Source organism: Culex quinquefasciatus, chromosome 3 (assembly GCF_015732765.1).
Source record: "Culex quinquefasciatus strain JHB chromosome 3, VPISU_Cqui_1.0_pri_paternal, whole genome shotgun sequence".
Taxonomy (NCBI): Eukaryota; Metazoa; Arthropoda; class Insecta; order Diptera; family Culicidae; genus Culex; species Culex quinquefasciatus.
The window spans coordinates 87521406-87539665 of record NC_051863.1 but is presented as its reverse complement, the minus strand read 5'-3'; the positions used below and the strand labels follow the sequence as shown (position 1 = coordinate 87539665).

Below are 18260 nucleotides of genomic sequence, written 5' to 3'. Positions count from 1 at the left end.
TATGACGGAGTGTTGACACTGGGGCTACCCAACGGCGTAGAGATTGTTGGCTTTGCAGACGACATAGTGCTGACGGTAACCGGCGAAAATGTCGAGGAGGTCGAAATTCTGGCTACGGAGGCCATTGCGATGATCGAGAACTGGATGCTCGAGGTGAAGCTGCGGATCGCTCACCACAAGACGGAGATGATACTGGTTAGTAACCACAAAAAGGTGCAGCAGGCCCAGATACACATTGGAGAACACGTCGTGCACTCGAAGAGAGCGCTCAAGTACCTCGGGGTGATGGTAGATGACCGGCTGAACTTCAACAGCCACGTCGATTACGCCTGCGAGAAGGCGGCTAAGGCGATCATGGCACTGTCGAGGATTATGCCGAACAACGCTGGACCCAGGAGCAGTAGGCGCCGCCTCTTGGCAAGTGTCGCGACGTCCATACTTAGGTACGGCGGACCGGTATGGTGGACGGCGCTGGGGACGAAGCGAAATCGAGCGCTGCTCGACAGAACGCAGAGACTGATGGCCATGCGGGTTGCAAGCGCGTACAGGACCATTTCGTCGGAAGCAGTTGGCGTCATAGCCGGAATGATCCCCATCGGCATCACACTGGAGGAGGACACCGTGCGCTACACCCGGAGAGGCACGAGAGGTATCCGGGAAGCTGCGAAAGCCGAATCGCTGGCAAGGTGGCAACGTGAGTGGGACACCACGGAGAAAGGCAGATGGACGCATCGGCTTATCCCGTCCGTATCCACGTGGGTGAGCAGAAGGCATGGAGAGGTCACCTTCCACCTCACACAGTTCCTGTCGGGCCATGGCTGCTTCAGGAAGTACCTGCACAGGTTCGGACATGCAGAGTCTCCTCTCTGTCCGGACTGCGTCGATTGCGAGGAAACACCGGAGCACGTGGTGTTCAGCTGCCCTCGCTTCGAGGCAGCGCGAAGCGAAATGCTGGCCATTATCGGAGCAGACACCAGCCCGGATAATGTGGTGCGAAGAATGTGCAGCGACATCGCCAAGTGGAATGCGGTCGTCGGAGCGGTGACGCAGATCACTTCGGCTCTCCAGCGGAAATGGAGAGACGACCAGAGGAGGAACGACTAGAAGCCTAGTCGAAAACCCACGAGTGTGGCTGTGAAGGAGAGCACGTTATGATGGTCGGCTCTACCAAATCGGTACACGTCTCGATGGTCACAGGAGTTGAGAACCCACGGGTGTGGCTGTGAAGGAGAGCACGTTATGACGGTTGGCTCTACCAAATCGGTACACGTCTCGATGGTCCAAGGAGAGGGCTGCATATGACTAACCGATCAAAAGCAACGCGATTCTTGGGCGCGGTTAAACCCTCGCATGGACTCATATGTATGTAGAACAGGAAATGGTTCTAGCACCCGGCATGGATCCTGTAAGTAGACTAGTGCAGAAAATGCAACGCCTCCCCCCGAAGTTATACCGAAAGGTGGTCCCGGGGGGAAAAGGGCACGGCGTTCAAGGACTGGTTTAGTGGGTCGGGAAAACTCTTTTTGTTTTCCCAACCCCACACTACCTGAGAAATGAATTCTCAGGTGTCTGATAGCAGATTCCGACCTTGTAAAAAAAAAAAAAAAAAAAAACACACACACACACACACACACACACACACACAAAATTCAAGGTTTTTGATACTGATAATGAAAATGGACATTTTGACAGGATTGGCCACACCTGGAGTGGCCAGTGCCCTGGGAAAGGTTCTCCCGGGAGGACATTTATGGAACCATACAAATTGGGGCAATATGGGTATCAAAATTCATGGTTTTTGATACTGGTAATGAAAATGGCCATTTTGACAGGATTGGCCACCCGCAGTGTTTTTCCGAACCATACTTGTTTTGACGATATTTTCGTTTTTTTGGCAATTTATTTCCACAGAGGTGCCAATTATTGAAAACATTAAATTAGAATTAATTATTTATGATGATCGGCCGGGAACCGTGATGTAGGGGTAAGCGTGATTGCCTCTCACCCAGTCGGCCTGGGTTCGATCCCAGACGGTCCCGGTGGCATTTTTCGAGACGAGATTTGTCTGATCACGCCTTCCGTCGGACAGGGAAGTAAATGTTGGCCCCGGACTAACCTAAAAAGGTTAGGTCGTTAGCTCAGTCCAGGTGTAGGAGTCGTCTCCCTGGGTCCTGTCTCGGTGGAGTCGCTGGTAGGCAGTTGGACTAAGAATCCAAAGGTCGTCAGTTAGAATCCCGGGGTGGATGAAAGCTAAGGTGTAAAAAGAGGTTTGCAATTGCCTCAACAATCAAGCCTTCGAACACCTAGTTTCGACTAGGAATCTCGCAATCGAGAACGCCAAGGCAATGCTGTAGAGCGAATAATTTGATTTGATTTGTTTGATTTATTTATGATTAAATAAATTGGCAAAGAATTAAAAAATATAAATAAAAATGGATTTACTTTTAAGAGTTTTGTACAAAGTTCTTTGTCATATTGGTCATGTAGAACATAACCTACGCCGTGTTTTTTTTTGTCCGCCTTGTGGGCAGATATTGGGATTAGTTCACCTCGACCGTCCTAGCGACTATCTTTTGTGATTCCCTGTTATACTCTTAAGGCTGCAATTTTGCTCGAATCTTATTGAGAAGAATCAAGCTATCTGTTTACAGTCTTTTTTCCAATGCACATATACACTGGTAGAGTGCGCCTGAACGCAGTGCGTTGAAGCGTGGTTGTGCGAAAGGAAGAATTCTCCTCTCGTGTTTTTTGAGTCCGAACACTCATCGTATCTGTTAGCGCATCTTCGGCAAGTTGACCAGTCAAGCATCTTCCGAGGTGCACAAATCAGCCAAAGCTAAGTAGTAGTAGTTGACCTAGCGAAGGAGAAATGAGCAACTTTTGAAGAACTGTTATGGCTCGCAGGCTGTTGATGTCCAACTTCAAATGATGAGGACGGACGGGGACTGGAGCGGTCCCTGTTGGCTATTTTTAGATCTCTCCCTTTGTCATCAGTTTTTTCGGCTCTCTCGTATTGACCCGACTGTCGTCAGTTGGCATTGGAGCTCTTCGCCGAGTAGTCCATTTTTGACTAACTCGAGGTTTCTCCAAAGCGCAGACAGCAGGGAAAGAACGTACGCCGTGTTAGGGTGGTCTGTTTTTGTGTGGAATTGCTGTATATAATATAATAAAAAAATAAAATCGATGGCGAGGGATCAAAAAAGAAGTGAAAAAGAAGAAAAATCCAACGAGTTGGTCGGGCGTCGGGGCCACTTTGTGAGCGAGCTTCGTCGGAGGAAGACAGGAGCAAACCTACGCATCCTCTTGCGAAAAAAAGGGAAAAAAAAAGAAAAATCCAACGAGTTGGTCGGGCGTCGGGGCCAGTTTGTGTGCGAGCTTCGTCGGAGGATGACAGGAGCAAACCTGCGCATCCTCTTGCGAAAAAAGAAGAAAAATCCAACGAGTTGGTCGGGCATCGGGGCCAGTTTGTGTGAGAGCTTCGTCGGAGGATGACAGGAGCAAACCTGTGCATCCTCTTGCGAAAAAAGAAGAAAAATCCAACGAGTTGGTCGGGCGTCGGGACCAGTTTGTGTACGAGCTTCGTCGGAGGATGACAGGAGCAAACCTGTGCATCCTCTTGCGAAAAAAAAGTGAAAAAGAAGAAAAATCCAACGAGTTGGTCGGGCGTCGGGACCAGTTTGTGTACGAGCTTCGTCGGAGGATGACAGGAGCAAACCTGTGCATCCTCTTGCGAAAAAAAAGTGAAAAAGAAGAAAAATCCAACGAGTTGGTCGGGCGTCGGGGCCAGTTTGTGTGCGAGCTTCGTCGGAGGATGACAGTGAAAAGGAAAAAAAGAAGAAATATCCATCGAGTTGGTCGGGCGTCAGGGCCGGTTTGTGTGCGAGCTTTGTTCGATGGAAAAAAAGTGTTATGCGAATGCCATTTATTAACCATTATATACGCGCTGATCCCTGTTTTGCCTGATGGGATTGGAAGTTTAAAGATAGTTCGAGGACCCGTCTGGTTCTTGCTCTATGTTTAGGCGGGGCCAGACAATGCCCAATGACCTAGGAATTGGGCCGCTAGGATCTCTGCCATTCTGAAATGGGTCATTGGAAGCAGCGCGAGGGCTGTCACCACCTAATACCTAGGACTGAGATATGTTGTATCAGCATAACCCAAGTCTGATACAAACTATCCTTTCCCATAATTTCGCTGCCGGCCAGCGGGTATTGGATTGGACTACACACACACACAGCGTAGTGTATCTCCGTAACGCACATAAAGCTTTGAAATTTTGGATTTTTCTTAAATAGAGTTAATCTAATCAAATCAGACCCTAGCGCTGCCAATCTTTCTAAAGGATCCTGGATAGTGCCTTAGGTTAGATTACGCCTAGCACTCTTCTTGTCGAGACCGAGCCAATTAGCCCAGTGGTAACGCTTCCGCCTCGTAAGCGGTAGATCGGGGTTCAAATCCCGGCTCGGACCAACACAACTGGTGATCTTTTCCCTTCTGGATTCGATTGCTTAGTAAAGGGAAGGTAGTGTATCGTCACAAACTGGACCTTATCACGACACCTTAGAAAGACAACCTATGGAATGTTATCATTAACCTTAACATGTTAACATTAAGTTGAATAATAAACTGTCACTGAATCCGCTTTGTAAATGCCGGCCCCGATACTCTTCACGGGTGTTCCCCTCAGGATCAGGGAAAGATTTACTTTTTACTCTTCTTGTCATTTATTAACGTTTGTAGTGCGCCATTGCATTATAATGCATTGAAACATCACAAGCGTTAATGCGGCCAGGCCTACTGCGTAAAGTCGTATCGCAGAGACATGATTCGTTTGAAGTGGGTTGAGTTTGAGCACAGAGTATTTGAACACGCAACGTGCAATGTGGTAGGACCAAGTGTAGGAAGATCTGGAAAGTGTGGGGGTTCCGAGTTGGAATTGGAAAGAAGCAGCCTAGAACCGAGTTAGATGGCAATGCATCTTGAGACAGCTCATGACCCGCAGGTTGTCCAAGCAGTAAAAGTAAAGTAAGTGAAAATTTGAAGTAATCATACACATCAATCGAAAGACCGCTAGAAAAGCTTTTAACTAGAAAGCGAATTTCTTTGTTTAATTCACTACACGACAAAACAAAACTTGTATCATGCGCAGTACGATATCTCATCGGTTCCTCAGAGAAAAGGCTTCCCCGAATCCGATGCAATCGACAGAATTTGATTTTATGTCTACGCGGACTTACAAGAAGTTGGCAAGTTTTTTAACATAAAAAATCGAACAATTTAAAAAAGCCATGCGTCTCCTCCAAATTATATGAGCCATGTACAAGAATATGGAAGCGCCTGGTTCATAGCCATTTCCTTTAAGCACAACGGAAACAACCAATACAAATGTATAAAAATGTTGTCAAGTTCGGGTGGTCCACAACTAGCATTGTTCGGCCCGATCGTCCAGTCCCCTACGTTGTGCATCACTGCGGGGACGTCCGGAACAAGAAACGAAACGAATATTACGACGGCGGACGAAGACACCACTGGGAGGACGGTACAATAAAATAAAATAGGCGACTTTCTAGGTCCCGATGAGACGACCGGTCTCAACGGGTGTCAAAACGCAACAGAATTTTATTCACAATAATTACAATCAAAACATAAACAAATCCAACAAGACGTCACTTGTCACATTTGATTCTAGTTTTATACTCACCCCCCGTGCGACGGGGGGTAATAAATAATCGCCGATAATGGGGTCCGCGACCCAACATACCGGTCCCCTAAAATGGCACATTTTACCCTCTACTTCTTCGCACGACTTCTTGCTGTTGCTGCTCCGGTCCCCATGATGTCCTCTGCTTCGCTACCGCCATCTTCCCTTTGCGCGATAGGCATCCTTCGATGGTTTCCACCTTCAGCAGCGATGAATGGGCAGCCACTGTATGTCCGGAAGCTGCCGGCCTTGTCTCCGGTCAATTCATCCCTGGGTCCGATTTGACCGTACGCGGGAAAGGCTCTGTGGCCCCAGACTTGACTCGCTACCTCAGGTTACCTCAGGTCCGACACCGGGAACCAGCAGCCAGTGACCTTTCGCCATCAACACTCCAGTCCCCGTCAGGTCCTACCCAACTTCCGCGACCAAGTTCCACTCCTTACAGCACAGCTGCTGCAGAGGCGCTGGAACCATCTTGCGCTACCATCGACAGCAAACAAAACAGCAAATGTTCCGGCGCAGCCCCCGCATCCTGGTCACGGCACCAATGTTCGGCCCGATCGTCCAGTCCCCTACGTTGTGCATCACTGCGGGGACTTCCGGAACAAGAAACGAAACGAATATTACGACGGCGGACGAAGACACCACTGGGAGGACGGTACAATAAAATAAAATAGGCGACTTTCTAGGTCCCGATGAGACGACCGGTCTCAACGGGTGTCAAAACGCAACAGAATTTTATTCACAATAATTACAGTCAAAACATAAACAAATCCAACAAGACGTCACTTGTCACATTTGATTCTAGTTTTATACTCACCCCCCCCCCGTGCGACGGGGGGTAATAAATAATCGCCGATAATGGGGTCCGCGACCCAACAAGCATTTTTTTTGCGATTATTAAAATAAATATTAAAAGTTTATGATGCGCACATAAGAACGTCTGTTGATCCTGTCGCACTTTCTTTCCCGGTAAATACAAATTTAAACACTCAGATTACACATAACAAAACTGGTTACAACAAAACGACTTTATTCGCGTCAACTTGGCTCTATTTTGCAGTAAATTAACTGTTCTGACCTGCTCTGAGGTCTGTCAGGGAATGGGGCTGTTCTGAGGTGGTTTTCCTACAAGAAAATTTACGGTCAGGACAAGTTCACTGACCTCTGATTTTTAGTGTTTGCTCTGATGCGAAGATGACTGAAGTGAGGCAGAAAACGTTTTTTATTTGTTTTGATCGGTTTAAAAAAAATTTGAAGGCAAACGGCAAAATATAAAAAAATGGGTGTCAATTCCGGTGTCCGAGAACTCACGGAAATATTAACCTCCGGTTCGAAAATTTGGGAAAAATGTTCGTTTTTTCGTGTTCTTCGTGAGTGGCAAGGGTTTAAGTGCGCGCGCTTTCACTATTTTCTTTTGAACTAAAGTGCTTGGTGCGGTTGTGGTGGGTTCCTGCGATGTTCCTGCAGATTTTATGATAAAACATCCGACGGGAGTCAACAATTGCGGCTGAACGCCATGATCGATTTGGTCAAGCCTAATGCGAGTGCAATCGCTGCCGGTGCTGCTTTTCGGGTGAGAAACTTCCAATTGGAAATATGGAGCAGCCGTTGCTGACTGGCTACGCTGTTCGCTTTGTAAGCGAATGATGCTGGGTTCGATTCCCATCTGCTCCACACGATAATGTTAAGGAAATATGAATTTTTGAAACTCTAAACATGAACGAAACATCAAAGTCGCTCTAACCGGGTTCGATCCCCCGTTCTTTGGATTGGTGAATTAGGAATACTATTATTACAAACTATATACGAGCTGGGTCTTTGTCCATTTGACAAGGGTTCAGAAGTTCTAAATAACGTTTGAATCCGATTGATGCAAACGTTCTTTAGGGCGGGGTTTGTCGATTCAAGCTGAGGTACCTCGCGCACGGCTAGCCTGCGTAGAAATGGGTCACCGAAGCTCGGCAGAGCTAACACCTTCCAAATGCCTATGCGAGTTATTTGCATGTATAGGATGTCAAATCTAAAATACATGGAAACAACTCAATTTGTAAGAGGCGGCCGCGTGGTCCCGTTTGGTTGGTTGCACACACACACACACACACAGGACAAGTTCACTGACCTCTTCGTCCTGTTTGTGTTCTTTTATTTACAAATATGTGTGTGTTTACATGTAACGTAGAGTGGGAAAACTAGACAACATAAACTGTGGCAAAAACTTCACGAAAACAGTACAGTACAGAAGTTTCTGACTTGACTAGAATCATCATCTTGTGTGTAAACAGTTTAAAATTAAAATATTTGAAAAAAAAGTTTTTTAGAAATTATTTGTTTACTAAAGTTTTATGTATCTTATAGGTCTATGTGTCCATGGTCATCCAAGGACTCCCTAGAGGTAAGATCTACGAGTCTACCGCCGTGACAAGCAAGAGGAAGTCGGATTTTGACACCAGATCATGTGCGTATAACATCAGTGCATATATGAATGGGTTGGAATGTCTATGGTCTTCCAAGGACTCTCCGGAGTTAAAATCTACGAGTCTACCGCCGTAACAAGCAAGAGGTAATTTAATTTCGACCATATGCACTGATGCTATTCGGACATGATCTGGGGTCAAAATTAGATTAGGGTAGAGTATAGTCATCAATGAGACAGGGAACAATGATAAAATGGCTCTCACAAGTCGTAGTTTCAACCAATCAGGCTCATATTTGGGGGAAAGGTGTGTCTACAGGATACACATCTGCCATAATAGTGGCTTTGGTTATGGACGCTCCCTTAAAAAGTTATTCATAAATGTTTGATTCTGGGGTGTAAAAGTAAATTATGGACAAAAAATATTTTTTCGCTCGTAGGCTGCCATTTACACCAAAAGTAATATTTCTTCAAATTTCTTTCGACGTTCCATAGGGAATGAGTTGGGCTACAATGTCCTTTCATTAGGTTTGGCCAAAATTTAGAATATACCCAGAATCCAGGGCTGTCTCATTGTTCCCCACTCATTTCAGCTCATGGGTAACAATGAGACACTTTGATTTTTCTTCATTAAACTTTTCAAAATCTATGGAAATCTTTCAAAACATGAATTAAAAGTGGTTTTTGGCATATTTGTAGAGTTTTAACTTCGTTTAACCAAAAATACAAAGTTATTTGGTATAAACATATGGATTTTACAAAATTTAAATACTTATTAGTATAACTTTTGTTAATTAAAGTTTCATATTGGCAAAATTGCTCTAAAATGTTCAAGGCAAGTCACCTGCAATGGAACAATACAAAAACATGATGTTTTACTAGAAAAATGTTGATTTTTATAGAGTGTCTCATTGTTCCCCAGCTGTCTCATTGTTCCTGCCAAGTGCGTCTACAATGAGACAGTTGAATAACTCTGGCTGTAGATGTCGGATGGATCTCATATTTTGGTCAATGTTAGAACACATTAAAAGAAAGTAAATGCAATAAAAAGCTCATTGAAACATGCTGATGAAAAAATTAGAAAAATCGTTGAAAGTTGAAAACCAAAAGTGTCTCATTGATGAATCAAAATTACCTCTTGCTTGTTATGGCGGTAGACTCGTAGATCTTAACTCTAGGGAGCCCTTGGATGACCATGGACATCCCGAAGTACACATAGACCTATTAGATACATAAATTTTTATATTTATTTTATTCGTACAAAAAATGCTAGTTGTGGACCCCCCGAACTTGACAACATTTTTAAACATTTGTATTGGTTGTTTCCGTGGTGCTTAAAGGAATTGGCTATGCAGCAGGCGCTTCAATATTCTTGTAGATGGCTCATATAATTTGGAGGAGCCGCATGGTTTTTTTTAAATTGTTAGATTTTGTATGTTAAAAATTTACCATCTTCTGGTGAGTCCGCGTAGACATAAAATCAAATTCTGTCGATTGCATCGGATTCGGGGAAGGCTTTTCTCTGAGGAACCGATGAGATATCGTACTGCGCATCTTTCATCATCGAAAATTCAAGCTTGATTTTGGAATTTTACTTACCATTATAGTTCTTTCTCTACGCCCGGGTTGTGGGCTTACTTCAGAGGTCGAAGAGTCTGTATTTTCGGGAGCGATCCATCTTTCTGTAAACTCACTTGCTGATCTTGCAAGACTTGGATGACTTGTTGATCGGTGCACCGATTGTTGTTCGTAATGATCACCTTCGTAGTACGGTTGGGCAGTGTACGAGCTTTCATCGGAATAGCTCTCGGAATATTTGGGTTTGGCGAAATCAACCATTACCTCCGTCATAGAGCGATAATCAACATTGTTTGAGCTAAATGATGATCTCGATGTCTTTCTTGAACGTGATTTCAAACTGCCATAAGAGTCTCTATTTTGTGTTGTTATTGTTATTGGTTCTTGTGTTATTGTGCGCACCGAGGATCCACCGTCACTATCATATTCATACAAGGTGGGCAGAGAACTTCTGCGTGAACGTGTATCCCATGTTTCTCGCTTTTTGGATCGCTTGGATCGTCTTAATTCGACATCATCATCTGCAGGAGCTAGTATGCGCATAATGATCTCCCATGACTGAGGCTCGAAAAGTTTTTCATAACGGGCATCGGCCCTAATTCGTTCGAAATCTTCACGTACCACGGCTTCAGTAAGCATTGTTCTGAAATTACAGAAAATAATAAATTATATAGTGACAAATAATCTTTCTCATAGTCCTAAATAAATTTCCAGTAGTCTCGATTGAAAAAATAATAATATATATACAGCAATTCCCCACGAAAACAGCATGGAAAAAAACAAAAGTGCTCGGATCGGGCTCAAAATTTTTCTGGGGGTTCCCTGGCCGAAATAATTAGACCCGTATTTTTTTGTTTGGCCATTAGGGTGGCCTACGCCGTGTTAGGGTGTTCTAAAAAATGGCCATTTTCGTCGATTTTCGCAAAAACCACTTTTTTCGAAAAATCATAACTCCTCGCCATTTTAACCGATTTCAATTGTCTTACACGCAAATGAAAGGTGATAAGTTGGTCTTTCAAAGAAAAATAGTTAGAAGTTTCAAAAATCTAGCCTAGCATATGAAAAGGGCGTTTGAAACTTTAAAATGCCGTTTTGGCGGTGTCTGGACCAAAGAGCCTATGTCTGAAAATATTTTTATCGGATTCCCCGGACATTTTTACATAACATACTAAAAAATGGGAGGAGTTCATTAACAGGATTCCGAGATATGATTTTTTGAAAATAAAATCCGTGTTTTTTGACGCGCCGCGCGCAAAAACCGGAGAATGACGAAATTGGCAAAAAATCAACTTTTTTCACTAAAACTGCGATAACTTTAAAATTTCAGCAATGACCAAAATTTTCGTAATTAAAAGACGCAACTTTTGGTACCCAGACATGTATAGGTCATCGCTGAAATTTTAAAGTTATCACAGTTTTAGTGAAAAAAATTGATTTTTTGCCAATTTCGTCATTCTCCGGTTTTTTTTTTTTAATACCGAATTACGCACTTCCCAGCAGAAGCTGGGAATATTTAACCTACTTTTTTTTTAAGTTTTAAAGTGCAAACTATTACATAAATTAAAAACTATAGCTAAATTCTAAATGGGTGCGGGTTGTAAGCCGCAGTTGCTGGTAGTGGGCGGGTGGCGTTTGGCGGCGGGGGTTGGTGTGTGGCGGGTGGCGTTGGGCGGCGGGTGGTGGGCGGCGGACGGCGGGTGGTGGACGGTGGGTGGTGGGCGGCGGGCGGTGGACGGCGTTCGGCTCGTCAGAAAACATGGATTATATTTTCAAAAAATCATATCTCGGAACCCTGTTAATAAACTCCTCCCACTTTTTAGTATGTTATGTAAAAATGTCCGGGGAATCCAATAAAAATATTTCCAGACATAGGCTCTTTGGTCCAGACACCGTCAAAACGTCATTTTAAAGTTTCAAACGCCCTTTTCATATGTTAGGCTAGATTTTTGAAACTTCTTACTATTTTTCTTTGAAAGGCCAACTTATCACCTTTCATTTGCGTATAAGACAATTGAAATCGGTTAAAATGGCGAGGAGTTATGATTTTTCGAAAAAAAATGGTTTTTGCGAAAATCGACGAAAATTGCAATTTTTCAGACCACCCTAACACGGCGTAGGTCACCCTAATGGCCAAACAAAAAAATACGGGTCTAATTATTTCGGCCAGGGAACCCCAATCCGAGCACTTTTGTTTTTTTCCATGCTGTTTTCGTGGGGAATTGCTGTATATATATTGGCTCTCGTACCTTAGCGTTGATTCTGTAGTTATAATTTCCTTCCACTTAGCTTTATCATCATAGCTTAGTTGGGTCACTAGCGGTACTGCTACACGATTGTTTTGTAAAGATGCTGTAGAAATAGTTATATCAGGTACTTCAACATCCTGGAGAACCCGAATAAGCACATCCCAGTTTGTAATTGTCTTATCTTCTGGCGGTAATTCAATGGGTTTCACATTTCCAACCAACTCAGGACTTTGCAGTAGAACATCGTTCTCGGAAATGTAAGTAGAGGTTGGTATGGTCATTTGGGTGACCATGGGCTGGCTTATTGTCATGCCGGAAGCACTGGAAACATCCGAAAAATCTTCCCATTTGGGATCCGAAGACTCCTGATAATTACGAATAGTGACATTCCAGTTAGGGTCGACCATTGGTTTGGCCTTATATTCAGTAACCATGCGTCTATGCTTTTCCACGTCTTCAATTGTTGTCTTTTCGGTAACTGTTTGTGTAAATACGTCATCTACAATATGAGACGATAATTCATTTTTTCTGGTTACAATGATTTGGGGTTCAATATGCTCGTTATTTCCTAAATCAAATGCATAAGGAATGGGGTATAAGTGCGATGAATCAACAATTTCAGTCATTGAATGCGTATCAGTCATTTCTGTTCCTAAAGAAACAAGACTGCGCGTTGAGAATGCTTGCGGTACATCTGGATAATTTTCAGGCCAATCGTTTTGTTGAATCTGTGAATGTGGGTTTAGAAATATTAGTTTGATGATAATAATGAATTAATATATGAAAAGTTACATTTTTCTGCTGGTTTCTTAAAATGTTGGGAACATTAGATGGCGATTTAATATATCTGGGAGCTGAATGTAGTTCAGGGGTATAAGTGAACTGAGATTGTTCAGCATCTTGCAACGATTCAAATGTTAGTACGCTATCACTTCTTGCATCTTCGTGGGTCTCCAAAATTGTAGACAGGTTGTTCCGCTCTGCTCGGCTAACCGTGGTATTACTGTCAGTATCAGATGTTAGTGGTGACGGCAGCGGTGGTGGAGTTCGCTTAACTCTCACATGGATATCAAATTTAGGGGACATCTCACAATTTGCTGTTGTTCGAATTTCTTGAGTATGGCCATAATGATCACTGTAAATGCTTGATGCATCTTGCAGAAATGCGCTATTGTCATAGCTACCATGTGAGCTTATAGGAAGCGATCCAGTATCTACTTCCTCATTTTCCGAGTGAGATTCACTTGGATAGTCAGAGGGTATTAGAGCACCATCACTACCAGAAACACTTTGAGTTTGGTGCGAAACATGTGCATGGTGTGGTAGCTTCAATCCTGATATGCTGCCTGAATGGTAAAACACAAAATTTGTGCAATGAGTGCGATTATTTTTTGTTTTATATTAAAATATGTGATATTTAAAAAAATAAATTGACAAACAAAACACGTTTTTACCTATACTGCCGGTTTCTAGAGCTGTTATCTCGGAGCCGCTTCCCACATGTATAACCCTTCGTACAACAGATACCGGCTGTCGGCGTAAACAATAGTAAGATACCCCAAGCCCAATAAGTAGTAAAGTAAGAAACATGATAGCACAAATAATAAACAATATTTGAATTCCTTTCAGTGGTGGGTCGAGTATGGATGCTGGTATCACGTCAGTCAAACTAAAAAAAAAAACATTGTATTATCATTCACATTTAAGCAAAACCATCAATTCATACATCGGCGCAGGTATACCCGCTGGAATTGGAGCTACTGGTGGTGGATATCGGCACACAATTGTGATGATTTCATCCCCATCCATCTCCAAGCCAGGATGGAAACGTACCACAATATTGTTGGTAAACACACGCTGAGGTTCCTGTTGTATTTAGATATTAAATGTAAGCTTTATCGTACACGATTACTCGCATCAAACCTGTTTTGTTCCACATCCTTTCAAAGGTAGCTCAACACTGTAACTGGTGTCACCCTTGCCTGTTATTTGACAAGCGCTATTTCTATCGAAATTTGCATATGCAGTTCCATAAAACTTTTCGTTGAACTTCAATTCCACTTGCATGGAGCCGGCAGCACAGTTTAACGCAGCTTTAGTGCGATTCAAGAATATTATTGGGCTTAGATCATCGAGTTTGGTCACCTAAAATAAAATATTTAGAAGTTTATTGTATGAATTTATTTTTTTCTGAACATTAGGAAAACTTTTCCTTATACATTGAATGTTAAAGAGGTAAAAGTTTTGTATACTTATGGAGAAAATTTGATGTATACTAAAAGTTAAGATCTTCTAATTGATTTTCATGTTAAAAAAACAATCACTTCTTATTTCAAACCGAATAGGAACTAAACGGGAAAAGCCCAGCACAACCACGGGCCTAACAGATCTAACACAAACTTTTTTTGCAGATTTCTGTTTGAACTACAATGTCCTATCAGTGGATTTGACCAAACTGACCATTGTTCCCCTTTCTTTTGAGCCCATGGGTAACCGTAAGCCATTTTTGTTTTGTTAATAAAACGATTAGACCACAATTTATGAATGAATATTAGGTGGTCCAAATCTGGACTTTTTGGGGCTACCCCTGAAATCAAAGATTGACCCATCACTAGGTTAAATTCCAAATTTGAGCTCATTCTGACCACGGGAACCCCTCCTCCAATCGCTTAAAGTTTGTATGGGAAAAATCGTCAAAATGTATGGAGAAAAGCAACTGTTTTACTTTTTTACCTGTGGAAGGCGCCATAGTTATCCGATGCTTACCATTTCTCAAATGTAGAACCTTCATTATATTTAGAACAACTTTCCTGAAGACACCATATTTTTAGGATTTTTTCCCGCGAAGTTATTAGCGCCCAAAACTGACCATTTTTGCGCGGCCAGCTGTAAGGGGCTACCTAACAACGATGTTTAATTCCAATTCGTACACGCACGTGCTCTCTCTCAGGTTCAAACTCTCTCACGAGTTTGCTTGCCTGCCTGGCTGCCTGCCTGCCTGCTTACCAACAAGCGCGCGCTGAATCTCTGCTTGGACTTTTGTCGTCGTCGTCGTTTTCGTTTGCTATCTTCTGCGCTGCGTTCCTGGCATGTTTATTATAATTTTCAACTAAAATAGCAGGTTTGTTTTGAGATATATTTAGCATATAAATTCTTAGATTATGTCAAAATTGAAAAAGTGCACTAAACAAAATAATTTGAATAAAAGACTTAGGCCTTGGCTAAGCCTCGTTTAAAAATTGAAGCAAATGAACAGGATTTGTTCGTTTTTCCAAGCATTACAAGCAGTTGTTCGTATATGCTCATTAGAGAGAATGATTCAATTATTTTAAAAATCTTCAGGTAATACAAATTTTGTTTTTACTCTAAATATCATCCGACCAACTGCTTGTCCATTCGAAGGCGATTTGATTACAGATTTCAAACTACCTAGCTCAACAATTTCTATTTTTGAGGCTTTTCTTTTAGACATCGTTGCACTTTTTGGATGTTTCGGAATCGTAAACTTTTAATAATCGTCAAAGGCAAATATACCGCAATTTGTTGTAAGGAATTTTTTTATATTTTCGGCAGATTAAAATATTTTGTATGGAATGAAAAATAATCGTGATCATAGGGCTACGAAAAACTTCAAATGTTTTCTTTTAAGCTTGTTTGATAGTATACAAAAGTGAAAACAAACAGTTCCCAAAATCGATGAACTGTCTAAGTGTATTGTTCTTCCTGAAATCTATACTTGACTAAGTTAAAAAAAGTCTTATATTTTTCTAGAAGAGTTAAAATCCCAGTCTTGAGTTTGGTATGATACCAAAACTAGAAATAAATTTCAATTACATAACATAACAGATGACAATTCATGGAGGAACAAATTTATCGAAATTTGTATTCTCTCAAACACGCCCTGATAATATGATATCTATTGTTAATCGCATATTACATTTAATTTTATATCTCGAAATAAATATCGAAATGTATCTTGAAAATTATAATAAATATGCCAGAAACGCAGCGCAGCGGATAGCAAACGAAAACGACGACGACGACAAAAGTCCAAGCAGAGAAGCAGCGCGCGCTTGTTGGTAAGCAGGCAGGCAGGCAGCCAGGCAGGCAAGCAAACTCGTGAGAGAGTTTGAACCTGAGAGAGAGCACGTGCGTGTACGAATTGGAATTAAACATCGTTGTTAGGTAGCCCTTACAGCTGGCCGCGCAAAAATGGTCAGTTTTGGGCGCTAATAACTTCGCGGGAAAAAATCCTAAAAATATGGTGTCTTCAGGAAAGTTGTTCTAAATATAATGAAGGTTCTACATTTGAGAAATGGTAAGCATCGGATAACTATGGCGCCTTCCACAGGTAAAAAAGTAAAACAGTTGCTTTTCTCCATACATTTTGACGATTTTTCCCATACAAACTTTAAGCGATTGGAGGGAGGGGTTCCCGTGGTCAGAATGAGCTCAAATTTGGAATTTAGCCTAGTGATGGGTCAATCTTTGATTTCAGGGGGTAGCCCCAAAAAAGTCCAGATTTGGACCACCCTAATGAATATGAATTGAACAAGATTTTTTATTCATTTATTAATTTTTTTTCTGTCAGACGAACGGGGTCACTTTTTAGTTTGGCACCCCTTTTACACGGAGTTCACGCACACTACCAAACGTGTGTTTTGATAGTGTGCGTGAGCGCCGTGTAAAAAGTGACACTTCGTCACTTTTTAGTTTGACTTTGACCAACCAACGGGGTACAAACTAAAAAAGTGTCAAACGAAAAAGTGACCAACCATCGGGGGTTGAGTGTATATTCATAACAAACGCGGCGCAACTTGGAAACTTAGCAAATTTGCAAAATGCAAAGTTTCCCTGAGCGGGCGCCAAATGTTTAAGGAGGGCGACATTTTTTGTAAAGAAGACCTACAGATCAGCCCTGGTCGCCCTTAGCCAAATGCAGCAAGTAGAGCTGGTCACGGTATTTGATGTCTTTGTTTTTTCATAAAATTATTTTTTTAGGTCCTTTTCGGTACTGGGACCTGGTTAGGACCGAGTCGGCTTTTGTAATAACATTAGGTCTATTCCCGTACTGCAGAATTCTGCAATTCTGCACGAAATCGGCAGCAGAGCGTCCCGGGCAGACGGTAATAACAAAATTCATGCCATTTCAATAACAAATACTGTTAAAATAACAGAAAGTGTTATCGAATCTTCTTGAACAATATTTTTTTGCATAAGGATTTAATAACAGTTTATGTTATCATAACAAAATGTGTTATTGGTATGACATTGGTTGAAAGCCAAAACAACTTTGGAATAACGTTTTTTGTTATGGAAGAATACCGCCAACTGTTATTGGGATGATCGGATGAGTTGTTAAAATAACAAAAAATAATAACAAAGATTTGTTCGCAGAATAACTGAAAATGTTATTACTCTGTTATTACAATAACAATCCAATAACAAAAAAATCATAACGACGAATAACAAATCTTGTTATAAAAAACAAACAATGTAATTGTCCTAGTATTTTCACATATCAAAAAATGTTATCCCAAAGTTATTACTGGTTCAGCTCTATCCCATTTCTTTCCCTCCCATGCAGAAAGACGACAAGTGCCTGGCGAACATTTACTTCCTTTCCGACGGAATACGTGATCAGGGATATTTCATCTCTGAAAATCTCGATGGCGTCGACTGGGATTGGATCCATGCCTGTTGGGGCGAGAGGCAATCACGCTTACCACTATACCACCGGTGCCGCTTAAGTGCAGTTCAGAATTCTTACCTTTCCATCTAATGTTGCTTCTTCAGGTAGCCCTTCTCCTTGGTATTCTATGCTGTTTGCATGTGATGCATAATTGGACTGTGCAGCACAATGGTTATCATCCAAAAAAATCAGAATTAATGCCACAAAGCAAATAAGAGTGGGCTTCATGATAAGCGTCTGAAAATATAAAATGACTGTTATCGTTTTAAATAATATTGTTATATGGCGTGTATGTTTAACGTAGTGAGAAGTTGTTGTTATTTTATTATCCATATAAAATTTCGAATGACCGCATAGGTTAAAGCTGCTAGAAATAAAGAGTTAACAACAACATAGGCGTCATCCATAAAGTATGTCACGCTCTAGGGGGGAGGGGGATCTGAGCAAGTGTGACATTGCATGTTATAAGTATAGGAAAAGCGTGACAAAGGGGGGGGGGGAGGGGGGGGGTAAATCTGTGCTGATTTTTGCGTGATGTACTTTATGGGTGAAGCCATATAAAATTTGTCTGCTTCCAGCCTGTTTGAATTAGGCCCCTGAATTCTTTAGGATCGTATTGATTCCAGA

General features: G+C 42.1%; 1 protein-coding gene across 1 annotated transcript in view; it reads right to left on the bottom strand.

Moving 5' to 3' along the window:
• LOC6047281 overlaps positions 1 to 18260 on the bottom strand; it is a 61026-nt gene that overhangs the window by 25333 nt on the left and 17433 nt on the right. Inside the window, exons 2-7 of the mRNA XM_038265411.1 lie at positions 17712 to 17870; positions 13865 to 14086; positions 13668 to 13807; positions 13396 to 13610; positions 11942 to 12440; positions 9717 to 10338 (exon numbers count right to left, since the gene is read on the bottom strand). Coding sequence (XP_038121339.1) covers positions 9717 to 10338; positions 11942 to 12440; positions 13396 to 13610; positions 13668 to 13807; positions 13865 to 14086; positions 17712 to 17870 — 1857 coding nt within the window. The remainder of the gene's footprint in view (positions 1 to 9716; positions 10339 to 11941; positions 12441 to 13395; positions 13611 to 13667; positions 13808 to 13864; positions 14087 to 17711; positions 17871 to 18260) is intronic.